This window comes from Euleptes europaea, chromosome 1, assembly GCF_029931775.1.
Source record: "Euleptes europaea isolate rEulEur1 chromosome 1, rEulEur1.hap1, whole genome shotgun sequence".
Taxonomy (NCBI): Eukaryota; Metazoa; Chordata; class Lepidosauria; order Squamata; family Sphaerodactylidae; genus Euleptes; species Euleptes europaea.
The window spans coordinates 182111332-182129180 of record NC_079312.1 but is presented as its reverse complement, the minus strand read 5'-3'; the positions used below and the strand labels follow the sequence as shown (position 1 = coordinate 182129180).

The following is a 17849-nucleotide window of genomic DNA, read 5'->3' as shown; positions in this document are numbered from 1 at the left end:
CAGCTTCGATGTTCATGTGTGTAGATTCAGCATTTACAACACCCCAATATCCTCTTTGGGGAGGGACTGTGGCTCATTGGGAGAGCCTCTGCTTAGCTGGCATGAAGAAAGTCCCAGGTTCAATCCCCGACATCTCCAGTTAAAGGGACTAGGCAGGTAGGTGATGTGAAAGACCCTTTTCTGCCTGAGACCCTGGAGAGCCCCTGCCGGTCTGAGTAGACAATATTGATTTTTATGGCCCAAGGGTCTGATTCAGTATAAGGCAGCTTCAGGTGTTCAGGTGTTCCAAGCCCACCTGCCACTAACTGGAACCCTGCCAGACCCAGTGGCTTTCCTCGCAGATGAATCATTCTGACTGTAAAACTGAGGAGGGAGCCAATCTTTCTCTCTGCCTCTCTCTTGCATTCATGCACCCTGGGGGACTCAGCAGAGGAAGGAAGTCCAGACCGCAAGCAAAGCAGAGCAGAGTGCTGAGCTGTTGGGAGATTAGTACAGTCACAGAATCTGGTCTACTCGGCACAGACGAGCAGTTCAGTTGCCAACCTCCAGGTAGGGCCTGGAGACCTCCTTGAATTACCACTGATCTTCAGACTACAGCAAGCTTCCACGACAAAGCTGGAGTTTGAACCTGGGTCTCCCAGGTCCTGGTTCACCACTCTTAACAATTACGCCATGCCAGCCCTCTGAGAAGGAATGCTCAAAGCCAAGGCAGCTGGCAGCATGGAAGCAACCTACCTCAACATTAATAAAAACATTCTCCAGGTCCTGCGGCCTCAAGAACTGCTGCAGAGGTCTCATGAAATGCTGGAAAGAAGGGAAAGGATCCAGTCACAAGCACAGCTCAAGGGGCCAGGCCAGGAGTGTCCATTAGCAATGGCAGGGAACCCCCACAAGTGCTAAGGAGGGACCCGGAAAGGCCTGGAGAAATGGTCTCTGGCTTCTGCTCCCCCAACCCATCTTCCCAAAGGGAGCCACACGAAGCCAAGTGAAGCTGGGTCACCCAGAAGTCATATGGAGGAGGAGGAAGTCATGATGGTGAGGGGTCTGGAGACCAAGTCCTACGAGGAAAGGTTGAAGGAGCTGGGTATGTTTAGCCTGGAGAGGAGAAGACTGAGAGGGGATATGATAACCACCTTCAAGTACTTGAGGGGCTGTCATATAGAGGAGGGTGCCGAGTAGTTTTCTGTTGCTCCAGAAGGTCGGACCAGAACCAACGGGTTGAAATTAAATCAAAAGAGTTTTCGTCTAGACATTGGGAAGAATTTCCTAACAGTTAGAGCAGTTCCTCAGTGGAACAGGCTTCCTCGGGAGGTGGTAAGCGCTCCTTCCCTGGAGGTTTTTAAGCAGAGGCTAGATGGCCATCTGTCAGCAATGCTGATTCTGTGACCTTAGGCAGATCATGAGAGGGAGGGCACCTTGGCCATCTTCTGGGCATGGAGTAGGGGGTCGCTGGGTGTGTGTGGGGGGAGGTAGTTGTGAATTTCCTGCCTTGTGCAGGGGGTTGGACTAGATGACCCTGGTGGTCCCTTCCAACTCTATGATTCTATGAGGAATCAGTACCTGGTAAATGGACTCCAGTGTGCTTGTGTATTTCTCCTCTGTCTGCTGGATTTCCTGAAGGCAGCATTTCCGCTTATCCAGTTCAGTCATCTTCTGCTGTGGAACACACAACACGAAGGAGATTTTGCATGATGCAACGAAGCACCATGGCTGAGTGAACATTGTGGGCCTTGACTCACCAAGACCCAGATCCAAAGGCACCCAGAACTGGGGTGACACTCCTCAGCCTCCCATGAGACCCCAGGAGGGAGTGGTAGGGTTGCCATACTCCAGTTGGGGGACTGGAGTTCTTCTGGAATTATACCTCACCTCTGGACCACAGAAATCTGTTCCCCTGGAGGAAATGGCAGCTTCAGATTCTACAGAATCCAAACCTCATCAGGACTTTTAGGCCATTTATGCCTGGTAATTAGCAGCGTGTTCCATGCGGAATTGCTCCGCACATTTTTTTGAGTTTTTTTACAGTGAACGTAAGAGCCCCTTTAACGCGACCTTTTGTGTTTGCTCTGCCCTCTCAAATAATACCCTCAAGGAAGCATGCAAAACCACAGCTGCGCATTAGCTATGCAACTGGCAATTGCTTATGTTATGCAAACAAGGAGCAGGCGAGTTGGGTGTGTGTGTGTGGAATTTCTCCTTTTGCGTAGTGACAGTGAATTTTAAAGGTCGCATTTTAAAAAAGAGCTTTGAGCAAGCTTCAAAACTGACCCTGCATAAACGGCCTCAGACTGTTTCTATGGCCAAGTGTCCTCTATTTGAAAAAACAGAATGTTGGTTCCTACAGCACCGAAAATCGCCTCAATGGAACATCGCAAGGTTGTTGTGGTGGCAAGCAAATTAAAGACTGTAAGATAAATAAAGGGAGCTCTGACTCTTGAAAGCTCATACCCCCCCCCCAAAAAAAATTATGTCGGTCTCTAAGGTGTTACTGATCTCGAATCTACCTCTTCGACTGCAGACCAACTTGGCTACCCTCTGAAACTATTTTCAAGAGAAACGTGTCTTTTTTTGTGGCCCCGGTTTTCTGGAGTCAGGGGAAGCAGGAACCGCAGATTATTCAGCCTCACGGGGGATGGTTGAAGAGAGTCATTCCCCACCCCCCACCCCATCCTGGCCACTCACCTGCATGAGGCAGGGCTCTGACCTCATCAGGTGCTCGTAGATCTCATCCCCTTCCGCCTCCTCATTCTCCACACAATCGTAGAGATCATCATCCTCGTCCATGGTATCGCTGAAAGAAAGGGAGGGAGAGAAAAGATCAGCCCAGGGCACACAGGAAACCTGACCTTTCATAGTGGGATGATGGTTGGAAAAGTAAAAATTGGAGGAGGAGGAGACTTGGTCCACTAGGGAACATGCAGGGAAGAGAGCTGTGTCCAAGCAGGGAAGAGAGCCGGCATCTTTGGAGAGCGGCTCTCTTTTTTCATGGACATGGAGGGCTGCAGCCCTGCAGGGATGCTAGAGGCGTGTCTCAGGGTTCCCCGCATCCTTGCAGTGGTGCAACTCAGCTTGAGCAGTCAGCACACTCTTCTTGCAGATCCCGTTGCCACAACAGTGCCACCAAAACCACTGCGGCCACCAGCAACGGCAGCGCGCTTAGGAGGCCACGGCTGAGCGTCAAGAGTTTTAGGAGCCATCTGGGAGTGAAGGTTGCACAGAGAAAGTTGGTACACTCCTCTTAACTGTTCACAAGCGATATGGAAATGGCTGTTCGAATTCATCTAAGGACCATTTCTGAGGGTCTGACTTGTTACTTGCATTTTAAAATGCACTTAAGGTCCTGTGTCATTCCACCTGCTTCTGCACCTGACCTAAATTCTTTCCACTCAATGTTTTCTCCAGCTTCTTTCAGGAGATGCCCTGGAATGCCCACCAAGTCAGAAACCTCCGTACAATCTGGAAATGTTTTATCCTAATATATATTCCTAGGGAGCCTTGATTTGGATGGCCCAGGCTAGCCCCATCTCATCAGATCATGGAAGCTAAGCAGGGTCAGCCCTAGTTAGTACTTGGATGGGAGACCTCCAAGGAAGGCCAGGGTTGCTTCACAGAGGCAGGCAATGGCAAACCACCTCTGTTCATCTCTTGCCTTGGCCTGGATGGCCCAGGTGAGGCTCAATTTGTCAGATCTTGGAAGCTAAGCAGAGTCGGCCCTGGTTAGTACGTGGATAGGAGACTCCTAAGGCAGTCCAGGGTTGCTACGCAGAGGCAGGTAATGGCAAATCTCTTGCCTTGAAAACCCCACAAGAGGTCGCCACGTTGGTTATGACTTGACACCCCTTTCCTCCGCCACCATATTCCTAGGGCATCCCTCAATGACTGGATGGTAACTGGACCTACTTTAGATGGGAACATTCCTTACTAGCTTTCATTTCCTTTCTCTCTCTTGCACAATGGGTTGCATGGAAATGCATTCTTCCAGCCTTCCTCCTCCTTCTCTTTTTCTGGGAAAGTTCCTGTGTTTTCAACCAGGGGTTGAGCAACAGAAATCCCAGGTGATGATGAAAAAAGGCCCACCATGCTGCAGATGTTTAGCGCACCGGAAGAAACAGGGGTAACCACAGGCCCAAATTATTTATCCCTCCCCACCTCAAACAAGCTTGTTCCTTACTCAATCTGATCTGATAAGCCGCTATATATCTCCTCATCAGCAATGCTCTCCTCAGTAGGGAACGGCCTGTAAAGGAACACAGGTGAGTTAGACCAGGTGGTGCTTGCAAGGGAAAGGAAATAAGTACAGGAGTGAGTCAGGCCCCAGTGTATTGCTACTGATAACCAAGGGCCATTCATAGTGGAATGGAGGTGGCTTCTGCCAAACACCCCAGCTCCACTAAATCCCCCCAGAGCACTCAGGAAGGGTCGTCAGCTCTTCTGGATGAGTTCGGCAGCCCTTCAAGCTCACAGCCACTCAACAGGTCAAACATAAGAAGGCCAACTTTTCCACTGTCCTTTGCAAATGTATTTAGAAAGTCTGTCTCAGGTTCTTGCAGAGATAGGGATGCCAGCCATGGGCTTGGAAATACCTGGAGATTTTGGGGGTGGAGCTTGAGTAGGGCAGGGTTTGGGGATGAAAGGGACTTCAGTGGGGCATAATCCCATAGAGTCCACCTTCCAAAGTGGCCATTTTCTCCAGGGGAACTGATCTCTGTTCCCCGGAGATCAGTTGTAATAGCGGGAGACGCCCAGCTACCACCTGGAAGTTAGCAAAAATTGTAGCACTGTGGCTAAACGAAACTGACAAGTAGAAACTGACAAGTCTTATTTTATATAAACAGCATTATTACATTATTGACAAGGAAAATATAATACAATGAGAGAATCCACTAGCAGAAGGATTCCTATGTGTCATGAGACAAATATATCTATGCAACACAGTCAAGTATAATAAGAATTCTGTGTAGTAAGGGCATCCATTATAATGATCCATTTCACATCACGGTTTCTTCAGTCGCCAGTACATTCGCTCACCAGCCTTAAGCTGCATTTAAGTGCTGAAAGATGCACTTCAATACAGTTACACAATGTGTAATATTCACATCACTGAATAAATGTGCACATCATAATATCCACGGATAGATTCCAGAGAACGACTAATAGTCTGTCTTGTACTGGTGACATGATGTGAAATGGGTCATTATACCGGATGCCCCTTTCGCCCTTTGCTTTCCCACTAATTGGGATTTTTGCGCTGTTTTACTTTGTGACGTTCCTACTCAGAATTCTTATTATACTTGACTGTATTGCATAGGTATATTTGTCTCAGGACACATAGGAATCCTTCTGCTAGTGGATTCTCTTGTTGTATTATATTTTCCTTGTCAATAATATAACAATGTTGTTTATATAAAATATGACTTGTCAGTTTCTACTTGTCAGTTCTGTTTAGCCACAATGCTACGTTTGCTATCTTCTTTGTTTAGCACGAGGTTTTTCTTCAGTCATCGCTACCTGGAAGTTGGCAACCCCATGCACTGACCACACCAGGGATGCAGTTGTCTCCCTGCTGCCATTTAAAGCTCACCCACCTGCCCTTAACAAACAGTTCACAGGGGCCAGCTGAAAATTCAGCAACCCTAAATTCAAAGGCCCGGGACAGCGGCTGAAGAAACAACTCTCAGACCGTGTCCCAAGCCCTGCCCAATATCAAAACCTTTTCCTCAAAATATAAAGGTTGCATCAGTGAGCCCCTGTTCCCACTGGAGCCCGCCACGAGTGAAAAGCATCGGCACTTACACAAAGCCCTTGCTCTGGGCGACTTGTGTCCAGGAGAGTATTGATAAAGCATCGATCACCTGCAGGAAGGAAGAAATAGAAATGTTCCCATGAGCAGAACATTGGCTGCGGTGAGTGGGATCGGGTTTAATGCACATTTGTTTATTTACTAGAAATATTTAGACCCCACCATTTCTCACCAGTTTCCAGCGATTAAAATGATATACATGAGAAGTAAACACAAATAATACACAATGCATCTAAACCACAGCATTCAACCCCACTAAGCGGAGCTGGTATTAAGTTTTTCACTCTCCTCTTCCCCGGGGTATTTTTTAAATTACCCCTCTTTCCCCCTTGGACTTCCTCTGTGTGTGTGTGTGTGTGTGTGCGCGCGCGTGTGTGTGTGTCCTGCTCTGTTGCCAGCTCTGGGTTGGGAAACGCCTGGAGGTTTTGGAAGTGGAGCCTGAGAAGGGCAAGGTTTGGAGTGGGGAGGGACTTCAATGCCACAGAGTCCGATTGTGGCCATTTTCTCCAGGGGAACTGATTTAGGTCGCCTGGAGATCAGATGTAATAGCGGGCGTTCTCCAGCCACCACCTGGAGGTTGGCAACCCTAGGGGGGATTCTACAGCATTCTACTCCTCTGAGGTACCTCCCCTCCCCAAAGCCCACCCTCCCCAGACTCCACCCCCAAATCTCCAGGAATGTCCCAACCTGGAGTTGGCAAACCTGCCTGCTTAATATAGGAAAAGGGGGGACTCGTAAATAAGCAAAGCAATTTGTCATGTAATGATCCTGCCCAGACTTCACTGGGCATTCAAAGGAGCAGCCACCCAGATTGCTGCTGAGAAGGGCCCACCCAAGGGTCCAAGATTTTTGTCCCCACCCCACCCCGTGGATTCAAGGGAACCCCCTGCAGCCCGACTGCACGTGTCGTAAGCTTCCTTGTCTGGGAGACACTTGCTGTGGCCGGCCGTGTGGTTCTGCTGCTCTATTTCACATCCTGTTTGGGCAAATGTTTGCTCGCTTTTCTGCCCTACCGAAATGAGAGCGGGGTGTCCGCCAGCGCGGTTCGCATGCAGCGGAGCAGCCCCGGGGCTTTGGTGTGACTCGGCACCGCCTCGCTTCCACCTTAAGTGATTTTGCACTGAGGCTGGCCAGCCCGAGAGCTGTTGCTGCTTCAAGAAGCTCCATGGTAGAGATGGGCCCCCTCAGCCTCTGCAAGGTGAGAAGGCGTCTGGGGTCAGACCTCCCCTATGGGTGTGGGGCCTGGGGCAGCTGCGGGGGGGGGGTAGCATTGGAGAGAGCAGGTGAGACTGAGATAGGAATGGGACCTGAGATAGGGTGGGACCTGGGGATCCCCTGGAAATTTCAGCTCCTCACCAGGTGACAAAGATCAGTTTCCCTGGAGGAAAGGGATACTTTGGAGGGTAGACTCTATGGCCCTGTACCCCACTGATGCCCCTGACCTCTGAAGGATCCACCCCCAAATCTCCAGGAGGTTCCCAACCTGAATCTGGCAACTCTACCCCTCCCCCCCATCCCCTGCTTGTGCCCAGGGTGGACCTGGCAACCCTAGACTGAGAACACCACCCCTGCCTGGAAGACCTGCTCAGAGTGTCTGAGTGGCAGATCGGAAGCATAAAATGCCACTGGCTGAAGCCAATGGAGCCAGTGTAGTGTAGTGGTTAAGAGTGGTGGTTTGGAGCGGTGGATTCTGATCTGGAGAACCAGGTTTGATTCCCCACTCCACATGAGCAGCGGTCAATAATCTGGTGAACTGGATTTGTTCCCCCTCTCCTCCACACGAAGCCAGCTGGGTGACCTTGGGCTAGTCACACTCTCTCAGCCCCACCTACCTCATAGGGTGTCTGCTGTGGGGAGGGGAAGGAAAGGTGATTGTAAGCCAGTTTGATTCTTCCTTAAGCGGTGGAGAAAGTCGGCATATAAAAACCAACTCTTCTTCTTCTTTAAGTCTTCTGTGCATGTGTTTCACTTGCCGTCATCCCTCCAACGACTTCAGGTCTCTGTGTTGATGATGCATGCCATTTCCGACTGTCAGAGGTCGCCTCACTCTCCCCCTGTTTCCCTGTGTTTTCCCTGCATTTTCAGAGACCTGTTGTATCTCAAATGTGAAAACACAGGCAAAACGTGGGGAAACACAGGGGGAGAGCGAGGCGACTTACGATGGTCAGAAATGGCATGCATCATCAGCACAAAGACCCGAAGGGGTGACCGCGAGGGAAACAGCCATGCATAAAAGACCTAAAAAACACCTTCTTGCATACCAGTCTCTCCCCACTTAGATGCAGAACTCTTCTGCAGGTAACTGGGGCGGGGAGGTAGCTCAGAGGCAGAGCACCTGCTTGCCATGAAGAAGGTCCCAGGTTCAATCCTCCAAATCTCCAGTTGAAAGGACCAGGCAGGAGGTGATGGGAAGGACCTCAGCCTGAGACCCTGGAAAGCTGCTGCCAGTCAGAGTAGACAATACTGACCTTGATGGACCGAGGGTCTGATTCGGTATAAGGCAGCTTCAAGTGCAATGTTGGGGGGGGGGGGCTGTGGCTCAGTGACAGAGCCTCTGATTGGCGTGCAGAAGGCCCCAGGTTCAATCCCCAACCTCTCCAGTTGAAAGGACCAGGCAGTAGGTGATGCGAAAGACCCCTGCCTGACACCCTAGAGAGCTGCTGCCAGTCAGAGTAGGAAATACTGACCTTGATGGACCAAGGTTCTGATTCAGTAGAAGGCAGCTTCATGTGTTTATCGCTATGATGCCTAAGATTTTGTCCCACAACAACGATGTGAACCCGCCTTTCTCTCTTCCCTCAGAAGCTTCCTCAAAGTCCACCTTTTATAAGAAGGCTGTGGCACCATCAATCCGCCCCCATGAGGTTGCTAACTTCCAGGTGGAGCCTGGAAATCTCCTGGAATCACAACTGATCCCCAGCCTACAGAAATCAGTTCCCCTGGAGAGAATGTCTACTTTGGAAGGTGAAGTCTATGGCATCTCATTGCCGCCTCTTCCCAAACTCTGCCCCCCCAGACTCCGCCTGTTAGGGGGCCACTCAAGGGTGTGCAAGCTAGAGCAAATGGAACTCCACAGAGCAACCCCCTCCCCATCTTCAGGGGGGATTTGTGACGGTATAAAAATTCAAGGGTCAAGTGTGCTCTGGAGTGCCTCTGCCTCCATGCTGCGTAGGGTTGCCAACTCCGGGCTGGGAAATTCTTTGAGACTTGGGGGTGCAGCCTGAGAAGGGTGGGGTTTGAGATGGGAAAGGGCTTCAGCAGGGTATAACGCCATAGTGCCCACCCTCCAAAGCTGCCATTTCCTCCAGAGGAACTGATCTTCGTGGTCTGGAGATTCGCTGTAATTCTGGGAGATCTCCAGGCCCCACCTGGAGGATGGCAACCCCAGTGCTGTGCCTTAGAAAACTGGCTTTGTGGGGGTGGCGAAATGAAGAAAGCACTCAGACCTTTCCAAAATCCTGCACGTCAAACAAGTCAAAGACCTCGAAGAGCTCGCTCTTGCGCAGTCCGAACTTCTCGGAACAGGTGGCCAGGAACGTCCGGATGTTCTTGAGGCACAGGAACTGGAAGGGAAACATGCGGAAGAGGTTTGTGAGAGCCCCCGAGACTCAGCAATGCACACCCTGCCATGGTCTGGACACAACGCCCATCCTATTCCTCGAACCACGGCTCTCATTACTGCCGGCGTATTGGAGGATCTTCCGGGATAGTGGCTGGCGGGCTGCAGCAGACATTTATGCATGGCTGTTTCCTCGCGGTCACCCCGCCGACTACTTCAGGGCTTTGCTTTAGTTGTGCTTGCATTTTCTGACCATCAGAGGTTGCCTCGCTCTCCCCGAGCATTTCTGCACATTTTCCTGGCGTTTTCTGGACGCTGGCTAAACTCAAATCCAGAAAACGCGGACAAAATGCAGAGACAAGTGCGGGGAGAGCAAGCCGACCTTTGGCTGCGCGAAAATGCAAGCATAATCAACGCAAAGCCCCAAAGTATTTGGCGGGGTGACCACGAGGAAACAGCCATGCATGAATGGCCATAAAGTCCACCCTCCAGAGTAGCCATTTTCTCCAATGGAACAGATCTCTGTAGTCTGGAGATCAGCTGAAATTCCAGCCACCACCTTGAGGCTGGCAACCCTCCTTTGGGGGACTCTACTGATTACTCCCTGTATTGTGAATACTGTTCATTTAATCCTACCCTATCTTTTGACCAGTTCCTAATCCATATGAAGAGTTCTACTACTGAGATCCTCCTTTCTAAGCACTTAACAAATTCCAAAAAATTGAGTGATGCAGACTTTCTTTTGCCGGCGCCGTGCTGATTCTTCCCCAGCCCAGTTTGTTGTTAACAATGTTCTCCAGATAGTATTCTGCATTATATCCTCAGGAGTAATTTCCACCAATTTATCTGGGCCACATGTTAAATGGAGGGCTCTGTAATTAAACCGACCCAGACCTCGTGTGTCTCGAGAGGGTGAGTACCGAATGGCAGGCTTGATCAGATCAGTCCAAACACGGGTTTTGTTTCATGCGATGAGCTACGGCGAATATCTGCATCCTGATCTAGAGAGCTCGTAAAGGAAATGGCAAACCCAAACTCAGCAAGCGAGTAATGTAAATTTTGTGGCTCTTTTCACTCAGACTCCAATAGATGCACAGCAAAACTCGTGTTTTGTCAGGTTAACAGATTGGATTCAATTGTGCCCCCTAGGGCTGACCGCTGCGGTTGGGAAATACCTGGAGATTTTGGGGGTGGAGCCTGAGGGGGGGTGGGGAGGGGAGGGACTTTGGTGGGGTAGAATGCCATAGTGTCCAAATGCCAAAGCAGCCCTTTTCTCCAGGTGAACTGATCTCTGTCACCTGGAGATCAGTTGAAATAGCGAGAGATCTCCAGCCACCACCTTAGGGTTGCCAACCTCCAGGTAGTAACGGAGATCTCCCATTATTACAAGTGATTTCCAGCCGCCAGAGATCAGTTCACCTGGAGATCAGTCGTAATAGCGGGCGATCTCCAACATAGTACATGGAGGTTGGCAACCCTAAACCCTGCTCTCCTTAGGCTCCGCCCCAAAAAACCTCCTGCCAGTACTAGTAGGAGATCTCCAATATAGTACCTGGAGGTTGGCAACCCTATGTAGAACACAGCTTTAACAAAAAGCACACACCTGCTTGTGAAGTGATATGCTCAGCACGAACAAAATACAGTGGCTTATTAGAGCATTACACAGTTCAGGCATGTGTACTACGTGAAAAAGGATGCCCCTGGCTTTATGCACAGATTTCTAGTTGCTTTTCGTTTTTGTTCTGAAAACGTTCTGACCAATGACCAATTCTAACTTAATATTCTGGTTTTAATGTAAAAGTTCTGGAAAAGTTCAGATGCCCCCAAACCAGCTAGGACAGCTGTTTTGGTTTTTTTCCAGTTAGTTGGCAACATAACAACAGGGCCCTGCTCCTGGTTAAGTGGTGGGGCATCTTCCCTGCAGCTGCTGCATCACCCCAGACATCCAGGTGAGTAGGCACCTGCTACCATCTCACCTGCCCTGAGTGCCAGCCCCCTTTTCCTGCTCCCTTGAAAACTAGGTAAGTGAAACTAGAGCCAGTCCAGACAACGGCCCCCCCTGAAAGTAGAGTTGCCAACCTCCAGGTACTAACTGGAGATCTCCTGCTATACCACTGATCTCCAGCCGACAGAGATCAGTTCACCTGGAGAAAATGGCCACTTTGTCAATTGGACTCTATGGAACTGAGTCCCTTCCCTCCCCAAAACCCGCCCTCCTCTGGCTCCACCCCAAAAACCTCCAGCCGGTGGCGAAGAGGGACCTGGCAACTAGGGTTGCCAACCTCCAGGTAGTAGCTGGAGATCTCCTGCTATTACAACTGATCTCCAGTCAGCAGAGATCAGTTCACCTGGAGAAAATGGCCACTTTGGCAATTGGACTCTATGGCACTGGAGTCCCTCCCCTCCCCAAACCACGCCCACCTCAGGCTCTGCCCCCCCCAAATCTCCAGGTATTTCCCAACCCAGATCTGGCAACCCTCTTTGGCACCGGCGGGAGGTTTTTGGGGTGGAGCCTGAGGAGGGCGGGGTTTGGGGACTTCACTGCCATAGAGTTCAATTGCCAAAGCGGCCATTTTCTCCAGGGGAACTGATCTCTATCTGCTGGAGATCAGTTGTAATAGCAGGAGATCTCCAGCTAGTACCTGGAGGTTGGATACCCTAGGGTGGAGTAACTTTAGAAAGAGGTAAAGTTTGAATTCAAAACTTATGAGAAAGACTGCCACAAGTGAGCAAGAATCTAATGCATACAGTTCTGTACAGTGCTGGAGAAGTTGGGGTGTGCCCATCGATGCGATGACAGCCAAGATGAAATGTCCGCAGGAAAATTTTGGTGGCGCATGAAACTACGCCATTGTGATCCGGCGCCAACCTGCTTCTTCCTAACAGCCTCCATAATGCATACACAAATCAGGAATTTGCCTATGCAAATGTACAACTTTGCATTTTGTCATTGAGATGCCATATTGGCTACATCTGTACAGTTGACATCTCCCTCTAGATATTAAGGGCACGTTTGCTTTTCATCAGCTCTCTGGGAGCCAGCATGGTGTAGTGGTTAAGAGCGGTGGTTTGGAGTGGTGGTCTCTGATCTGGAGAACCGGGTTCAATTCTCCACTCCTCCACATGAGTGGTGGATGCTAATCTGGTGAATTGGGTTGGTTTCCCCACTCCTCCACACGAAGACAGCTGGGTGACCCTGGGCTAGTCACAGCTCTCTTCGAGCTCTCTCAGCCCCACCTGCCCCACATGGTGTCTGTTGTGGGGAGAGGAAGGGAAGGTGATTGTAAGCCGGTTTGAGTCTCCCTTAAGTGGTAGAGAAAGTTGGCATCTAAAAACCAACTCTTCTTCTTCTGTCCACCAATAAGTATGGGACCTATGAGGGAAGAAGAGTATGTGTTTTCCTTGTGGAGACCCAACTGTATGCCTTAGGAGCAAATTACGACATTATACACAAATGCACATAAAGGAAGTCCTGTGCTTAAAAACAGAACAAAAAAAATAAAAATTCAGACTTGGGAGGCAGGAGTTTCAAGCAGATGAATGGAGGGCCAAGTGGCCATTTTCGCTGCTGAAAATACACTCTCCCCCAGTGGTTTATCCCCCCGTCAAGGTGTCTGATGTAGATTTACCCTCTTGAACATACACTAGGAAATCTGGGGGCTGGGAAAACAGCTGGGGGGTGCTTTTGAAAAGAAAGCCAGATGGCATGGACGGAAGATCCATCATTCCCTCACTCAAACTGGTAGCACCAAGAGGCTACATTTCATATAGCTTAGCCCTCAGAATAGGGTTTCCAGCTCCGGGTTGGGAAATACCTGGAGATTCTGGTGGTGGAGCCTGAGGAGGGTGGGGTCTGGGGAGGGATTTCAATAGGGTACATTGCTAAGGAGTCCGCCTTCCAAATCAGCCATTTTCTCCAGGTGAACATCTCTGTTGCCGGGAAATCCGTTGTAATAGCAGAAGGTCTCCAGCTACCACCTGGAGGTTGGCAACCCTACCTCAGAAACAAGACTTCTTAGGTGAACCAGAGAAGACGACATTCTCATCTGACCCATGGGGTGAAATGGACTGGGAAGTCCTACTGAAATGAGTAAGAATGGCACAAGAGGATGCCAGGACAGAACTGTTGGGAATAGGGGTGGTGGGATTCAGATTTTTGGCCTCTGGGTGTTGCGGAGTCTGCCCTGCAGGGGTTTTGTGTGGACCAAGTGCCACGCCAGCGGCGATGGATCAGGAATTGTGATAATATAGCACTAAGATTTTGTTTTGTAACCATCAGAATTGTCATGCCGGCTCAAACCACGAATCAATCCAGGGTCTTTTCACACAGAGTCTTTACTGCAGCAGTTTTTCCTCCAAGTTTCCTCCCTACGTTGCTTTCTACTGGTTATCTTTCTGTGGTTTCCTCCTTGCTTCTCCAGGCTTTCTCAAACCTCCTCTGATCCAGTTTGAGAAAGGAATGATGAAGAAACCATGGAAAGACAACAAGTGGAAAATGAGGGCATGAGGAAGCCTGGAGAAAAACTGCTGTGGAAACCGCAAGAAAGCCTCCATGAGGAAAGGCCCTAGTCCATAGTTGGGCATTTTGTTTCCAACAGCATCTAGCCAAATGCCTTTGGAAAGCTCGCCAGAAGAGTGTGCAGGTAAGGGCGACCTGTTCCCCCCCCCCCCCACATTCTGTTTTTTCAGAAAGGCTGTGAGAAATACCATTTTCACATACGGTCAACATAGAGCAGGTTTCAGCTTGTTGGGCTCGAGGAGAAGAAACGTGAGAGCGAAAGGGCTGTCATATAGAGGAGGTGAAGGGCTGTCACATAGAGGAGGGTGCCGAGTAGTTTTCTGTTGCCCCAGAAGGTCGGACCAGAACCAACGGGTTGAAATTAAATCAAAAGAGTTTCCGTCTAGACATTGGGAAGAACTTTCTAACAGAGCGGTTCCTCAGTGGAACGGGCTTCCTCGGGAGGTGGTGAGCTCTCCTTCCCTGGAGGTTTTTAAGCCATCTGTCAGCAATGCTGATTCTATGACCTTAGGCAGATGATGAGAGGGAGGCCATCTTCTGGGCATGGAGTAGGGGTCCCTGGGTGTGTATGTGTGTGGGGGGGGAGGTAGTTGTGAATTTCCTGCCTTGTGCGGGGGGTTGGACTAGATGACCCTGGTGGTGGTCCCTTCCAACTCTATGATTCTATGAAGTCTCCGGACCCCAAAGAAGATGCGGGAGGTACCGTAGTTTCTTAGGTACTCCTTACTTTGGCACTTCGCGCCCTCTCTTATCACCCCTCCATTCCTTCAATGCCGTTTCAGCCCCTAACAAAAACGGTGTTCTGTAAAAACAGACAGTGACCTGCGTCCAGGAATAGACCAAGCCAGCCTCCCCCCACACTTTTTCAGCCTGCAGGAATTCAGACCCAGAGCGGAGGGCGGAACGGAGCCACACAAGGAGAGAAAGCCGAAGTGCAGGGGGAGAAGAGGAACAATTTTTTAAAAACACACAGCGAAAGATGAGTGAAAGAGAATGAAACCCCCACTGTGGCGGCAGCTGCCACTGAAACAGCGTTATTTCAATCTGCCCAGCCAATGGGCTCTCCAGTGGCCCATCGGAAGCCCTGCTGCGCCTAAGCCCTGTCCAGCCCCACCCACTTCCGAAACACACCTGGAAGGTGCCAGGAAAGGTGTTGGCGGGCACCCACGGGGCCTGTGGGCATAACGCGGGGGACCCCTGCACTTGGTAACTGTCGCATGTCCTAATTTATTCTGATTGCAGAGTTTGCGTGCCGAACTCTCGTGGCGCTGAACAGAGCTCGCCTTTCAAAGATGTTATTCTGGATGCAAGTCAGAGCTGAACGTAGGGTTGCCAGGTCCCTCTTCGCCACCGGCGGGAAGGTTTTGGGGCGGAGCCTGAGGCGGGCGGGGCTTGAGGAGGGGGAGGGACATCAATTCCATAGAGTCCAATTCCATAGAGTCCAATGGCCAAAGCGGCCCTTTTCTCCAGAGGAACTGATCTCTATTGGCTGGAGATCAGTTGTAATAGCAGGAGATCTCCTGCCACCACCAGGAGGTTTTCAAAAAAATGTAAATTCAACTGTAAATTGGTAGTACTCAAAAATCACAGATGTAGGCTAACAATTCACTTATATCAATGTTTATAAATATAATTTCTGCACTATTGCTTCATAGTGCCTTTTCAAACAACAATGCTGAGGATATAAGGGATGTTCTGAGAGAGGATCCAGACGTCATAAAAATATATGTCCTTCAGGGTAGCTGAAGAAATATTGAAACAGGCAAAGATACCGGAATCCTGTTCTACCCAACTGGACTCAAGGACATTTATGGACAATATATACGTAACTCAAGAAAGAAAGACACCACAAGTCAATTGCTAATTTCTGTTGAATTTTATTTCTTAGGAATTTTGCCTTGTTGTATATATAATACTGTACATTTAATTTTGTTATTTGAAAAGGCACTATGAAGCAATAGTGCAGAAATTATATTTATAAACATTGATATGTGAATTGTTAGCCTACATCTGTGATTTTTGAATACCACCAGGAGGTTGGCTACCCTAGCTGAATGTCAGTCTCCCCTGCCCTTTTGAGTAGCCACGGAGCCCCTCTCGGAGACCGGGGGGCTACCCCCATCCTCACTGCTTATATGGCTGAGTCTGGTAACGCTGCTTGGGTTGGAATAAAGCCGTCCCCTTGAAGCCCGGCTTCTGACTCTTCTTCCTCCTCCTCCTCCTCCTCCTCGTTAGGAGCAGCAAATCTCCCCCTCCCCAGCAGACAATGGGCAGCCATTGTCTGCCACCACCCCATCTGTCCCCCTCCCCATCCCTGCCCCACAACTGATACCAACAAGAGACCAACATTCCCCACCCACATATATGAGATCACATCGCGATCACTTCCTCACAGGCTCCTTAACCCTTTCGCTATCAGATGCCACTCCAAATGTACAGATTCCTTCGGCCTGCTACTGCACATTTTCTGGCCCCCTCCCCATATCTACTGCTCCTCTCCCGCTGCCACCACACACATTTATCCCCCTCCTGTATGTGCCACTGATTATTATTATTATCATCATTTATTAGAGTTATAACCCACTCTTTCCCGGCCGAGAGACCCTTGTGTGGTCTGCTTCAATGCTCTTTGCTTCCTTCCGAGGTCCCTCGATGGCTCTTTCTCTCTGTCCCACTGCCCTAAGCAAGTGGGCAGATCCCCAGTTCAGTGACCAGCGTGGCTACTGGTTATAGCAAAGCAGAACCGGGGGAAACACAGGTCCAGATCTTTGATTCTGCCAGGAAACTCGTTGGGTGACTTTAGGCCACCTGCTGTCTCTCAGCCCAGCAATATTTTGGGGGTATGAGTTTTCGAGACTCAAAGCTCCTACCCCCAAAATCTTGTGGGTCTCTAAGGTGCTCCTGGACTTGAGTACAACTGTTCTCTCAGCCTAACTTACCTCGCAGGATTGCTGTGAAGGTACAATATGGCTGGGAAGAACTTCCCTGTGCCCCTTGAAGGAAGGGTGGGATAAGTGTGATGAACGCATCTCCGCGAGGGGCTGGCGAGACTGCATTTCCCCCTGAAGCAAGCGAGACTGTATTTCTCTCTCCCCCCCATAGAGCAAAGACCCTCCTCCCATGCCAGCCCCACTCACCTGGGACATCTGAGGGCGTAAATTGATTTCCCGCAAGTTGACGGCGTGGGGCATGAGGTTGTTGAGGAGCTGGCAGAGGAGGACGCCATCGCGCAGGGCCTGGGCCAAGTCGCAGACCTGGGCCCCCTCCCAGGTCACTCGGTGGTTGGGGGGCAGCACCCGGCACTGGATGAGCCATTGGGCACATTGCTTCCACAGCTCCATCCCCCCTCACCCCAAAAACAGTTCTTCTCGCGGCTGGCAGGGTGGCGGGACGGGCGCCGCTCTTAGCACCCTGCTCCACGGCTGGGAAGCCAAGCAATGGTTGAGAGCTTCCTCTTTTGCAACTGACGCCAGACCACAAAGACAAGGCCTGGGGTGGGGGCTGGGGCACTTCCTCACCCCACCCCCGAGGAGGAGCCGTCAGCGAACAAAAACCATCACCTCTTCCTCTCGGTGGCTGAGTTCTCTGCTGGGGAGAAGGCTGGGCCAAGCTCCCATCCCTTCTCCTGTCCTTTCAAGCTGATCCAGGGTTTGGAGGGGGCAGGTTCTTGGTGGGGGGCAGGCCTTGACTTGGGGCTGCAGTGCCATGTGAGGAGCATCTGCTTGGCACGCAGAAGGTCCCAGGGACTAGGCAAGTAGGTGATGTGAAAGACCCTTTTCTGCCTGAGACCCTGGAGAGACGCTGCCAGTCTGAGTGGACAATACGGACTCTGATGGACCAAGGGTCTGATTCAGTATAAGGCAGCTGCATGTGTTCATCTGCTTGGCACGCAGAAGGTCCAAGGTTCAATCCCTGGCATCTCCAGTTAAAGGGACGAAGCAAGTAGGTGATGGGAAAGACCTCACCCTGAG

At 50.4% G+C, this 17849-nt stretch overlaps 1 protein-coding gene across 2 annotated transcripts in view; it reads right to left on the bottom strand.

Moving 5' to 3' along the window:
- VAV1 (vav guanine nucleotide exchange factor 1) overlaps positions 1 to 17219 on the bottom strand; it is a 39770-nt gene extending 22551 nt beyond the window's left edge. For both annotated transcript variants that reach the window (XM_056855560.1, XM_056855569.1), the window contains exons 1-7: positions 17016 to 17219; positions 9247 to 9363; positions 5794 to 5852; positions 4172 to 4237; positions 2683 to 2791; positions 1561 to 1656; positions 736 to 804 (exon numbers count right to left, since the gene is read on the bottom strand). In XM_056855560.1, the coding sequence (XP_056711538.1) occupies positions 736 to 804; positions 1561 to 1656; positions 2683 to 2791; positions 4172 to 4237; positions 5794 to 5852; positions 9247 to 9363; positions 17016 to 17219 (720 nt within the window). The remainder of the gene's footprint in view (positions 1 to 735; positions 805 to 1560; positions 1657 to 2682; positions 2792 to 4171; positions 4238 to 5793; positions 5853 to 9246; positions 9364 to 17015) is intronic.
- Between the last annotated feature and the right edge of the window lie 630 nt (positions 17220 to 17849).